The sequence below is a fragment of the Diceros bicornis genome, chromosome 15 (assembly GCF_020826845.1).
Source record: "Diceros bicornis minor isolate mBicDic1 chromosome 15, mDicBic1.mat.cur, whole genome shotgun sequence".
In the NCBI taxonomy this organism is placed as follows: Eukaryota; Metazoa; Chordata; class Mammalia; order Perissodactyla; family Rhinocerotidae; genus Diceros; species Diceros bicornis.
In genome coordinates, this window is record NC_080754.1 from 3,303,142 (window position 1) to 3,305,824 (window position 2,683).

The window sequence follows — 2,683 nt, forward strand, 5'->3', positions numbered from 1 at the left end:
ATGAGCAAGTCAGTTTCTAGTTCTTTTGGCTTCAGGTTTGGTGGTAACCTCTGCCAGCCGTCAAGATATGGGGTAAAAAAGAGGATCAGATGTTGGCCATCTAATACATGCTGTGTATCCACTTTATAACCTCTTTAATAAACTTCCTCAAGTCTCTTTCCATGCCCTTCTTCTCTTTAATTTAGGCACTCTCTCAAGTGGATAGGTTATCAATAAATATACCTTATGCACCCCCAGTGACTCCAAAGACATCATTTCTCTTAAGCTCTAGTCAAATGGTACTGCTGAGGTATCTCACCTGGATGTTCAGAGGACAATCCACATGCTGGCCACTGCATCTGAGTTTCAATCTCGTTTTTTTTTTGGTGAGGAAGATCCGTCCTGAGCTTACATCTGTGCCAATCTTCCTCTAGTTTGTATGTGGGTCACCGCCACAGCATGGCTTGATGAGTGGTGTAGGTCCAGCCTGGCATCAGAACCCATGAACCTGGGCTGCCAAAGTGGAGCCCACCAAACTTAGCCACTGTGCCACCAGGATGGCCCCTCAATCTCAATATTTAATGACCATCTACTCAGTCATCAACTGACTCATCTTTCCTTAGCTCACCACCCCCTTCCCATCTAATATGTCAGCAGGTCCTAATGACCCTCCATTCTGAATTCTGTTCCATCTATCTCTCACTCCTCCTCATCACTCCCAATGTCATTCATTGACTAGACACTTGACATGCCTTTGATTCACTTGGAAAGGATTTTTAAGATGCAAATATTAGACTCCATTCTTGATGCATTGAATCAATTTCTACAGTGATACCTCACAATCTATATTTGCACAAACAATTGCTCAGACAGTTCTGATGTGTAATCTGACTTGAGAACCACTGGACAGGAGTGTCAGCTTCCTACCTGGTATTCCGGACTCCAATTTCCCTTTCCAGCAGCCTACTTTCTACACTGCCATGTATTTATTTTCAAACATATCTTACAGCACCACCACACATCTCTTAAGTTTTCAGTGCATGCTTTTGCCTGAGGAATAAAGTTCAAGAGCCGTCACATGCTGTTGGATTCATTCCATTACCCAGGCCCTTAAGATTTCTGTTCCCTTGACCTGACATCTAAGTTCCACACAGAATTTCCCTATCACACTCAATGGTATCCTCACAAATTTAGCACATATTTACAATGACTTTCCTTTATCTCTAAATCTGTTTCATTGCTGAAGATTTCCGGAACTGAAATTATTGCATTTTTTTCCATTTGTTGAATTCCCACCAAATAAATTCCATTTATTTTGGAGGTAATAAACAGAAGTAAGGGAAAATTCTGAAATTTTCTTCTAAAAATTTTAATCACTGGTTAATTTATTTCAACTCTCCTCCGCCCTATATTCACATTATAAATCCTAGTGATATATACTTTTCATTTACTCCACATCATTTCAGGCAGCACCCAGTGAGGACATGGAAAAGGAAAATGCAACGTTGCTGACAGAGTTTCTTCTCACAGGACTTACATATGAACCAGAATGGCAAATCCCCCTGTTCCTGGTGTTCTTGGTTATATATTTCATCACCATCGTGGGGAACCTTGTTCTGATTGCTCTCATATGGAATGACCCTCAACTTCACATCCCCATGTACTTATTCCTTGGGAGTTTGGCTCTTGTGGATGTTTCATTATCATCCACAGTGATCCCTAAGATGCTGGTCAACTTCTTTGCCACAAGTAAGATGATCTCTCTCTCTGAATGCGTGATACAATTTTTTTCCTTTGCAATCAGTGTAACTACAGAGTGTTTTCTGCTGGCAACAATGGCATATGATCGCTATGTGGCCATATGCAAACCTTTACTTTATCCTGTGATTATGTCCAATAGACTATGCATTAGGCTATTAGTTTTGTCATTTTTAGGTGGCCTTCTTCATGCCTTAATTCATATAGGTTTTTTATTCAGATTAACCTTCTGTAATTACAACATAATACATCACTTTTACTGTGACCTTATACCATTGTTTAAGGTTTCCTGTACTGACCCTTCTATTAATTTTCTGATAGTCATCATTTTTGCAGGGTCAATACAGGTGTTCACCATTCTAACTGTTCTTGTCTCTTATACACTTGTTCTCTTTACAATCTTAAAAAGGAAGTCTGTAAAAGGCATCAGGAAAGCCTTCTCCACCTGTGGCGCCCATCTCCTATCTGTCTCTTTGTACTATGGCCCTCTTCTCTTCATGTATGTGCGTCCTGGATCTTCACAGGGAGGTGACCAAGATATGATGGACTCTCTATTTTACACTGTCATCATTCCTTTTTTGAATCCAATTATCTACAGCCTGAGAAATAAGAAAGTCGTAGATTCACTGGCAAAAACTTTAAAGGGAAATGTTTAGATCTCTTACTAATATCTGTTCTCTTTTTATTAAAACAGTAACATAATTGTGCAGATTAGATGTTGCTATGTATTGATTAGTGCTCAAAGTTTTTTGCAATTACAATTGTCCTTTTATTTTAATGACTTAAGATGTTAGTACCTAATGAACTCCTTAATATATTTGTATATCTTATTCAAAAACACTAGGAATTTCAATCCAGTATTCATAGCATATTAAAATAACTAAAGCAGTAAACAAAATGGAGACATTGTGCATGCTTGTGTATTCTTCAATATAGCTCTATAAGT

At 38.7% G+C, this 2,683-nt stretch overlaps 1 protein-coding gene across 1 annotated transcript; it reads left to right on the forward strand.

Moving 5' to 3' along the window:
• On the forward strand, positions 1–2,393 carry LOC131414499 (olfactory receptor 5H2-like). The gene is made up of 2 exons (XM_058555507.1): positions 1–8; positions 1,457–2,393. The coding sequence occupies exons 1-2, from the start codon at positions 1–3 to the stop codon at positions 2,391–2,393; spliced, it is 945 nt and encodes a 314-aa protein (XP_058411490.1).
• Positions 2,394–2,683: the final 290 nt, after the last annotated feature.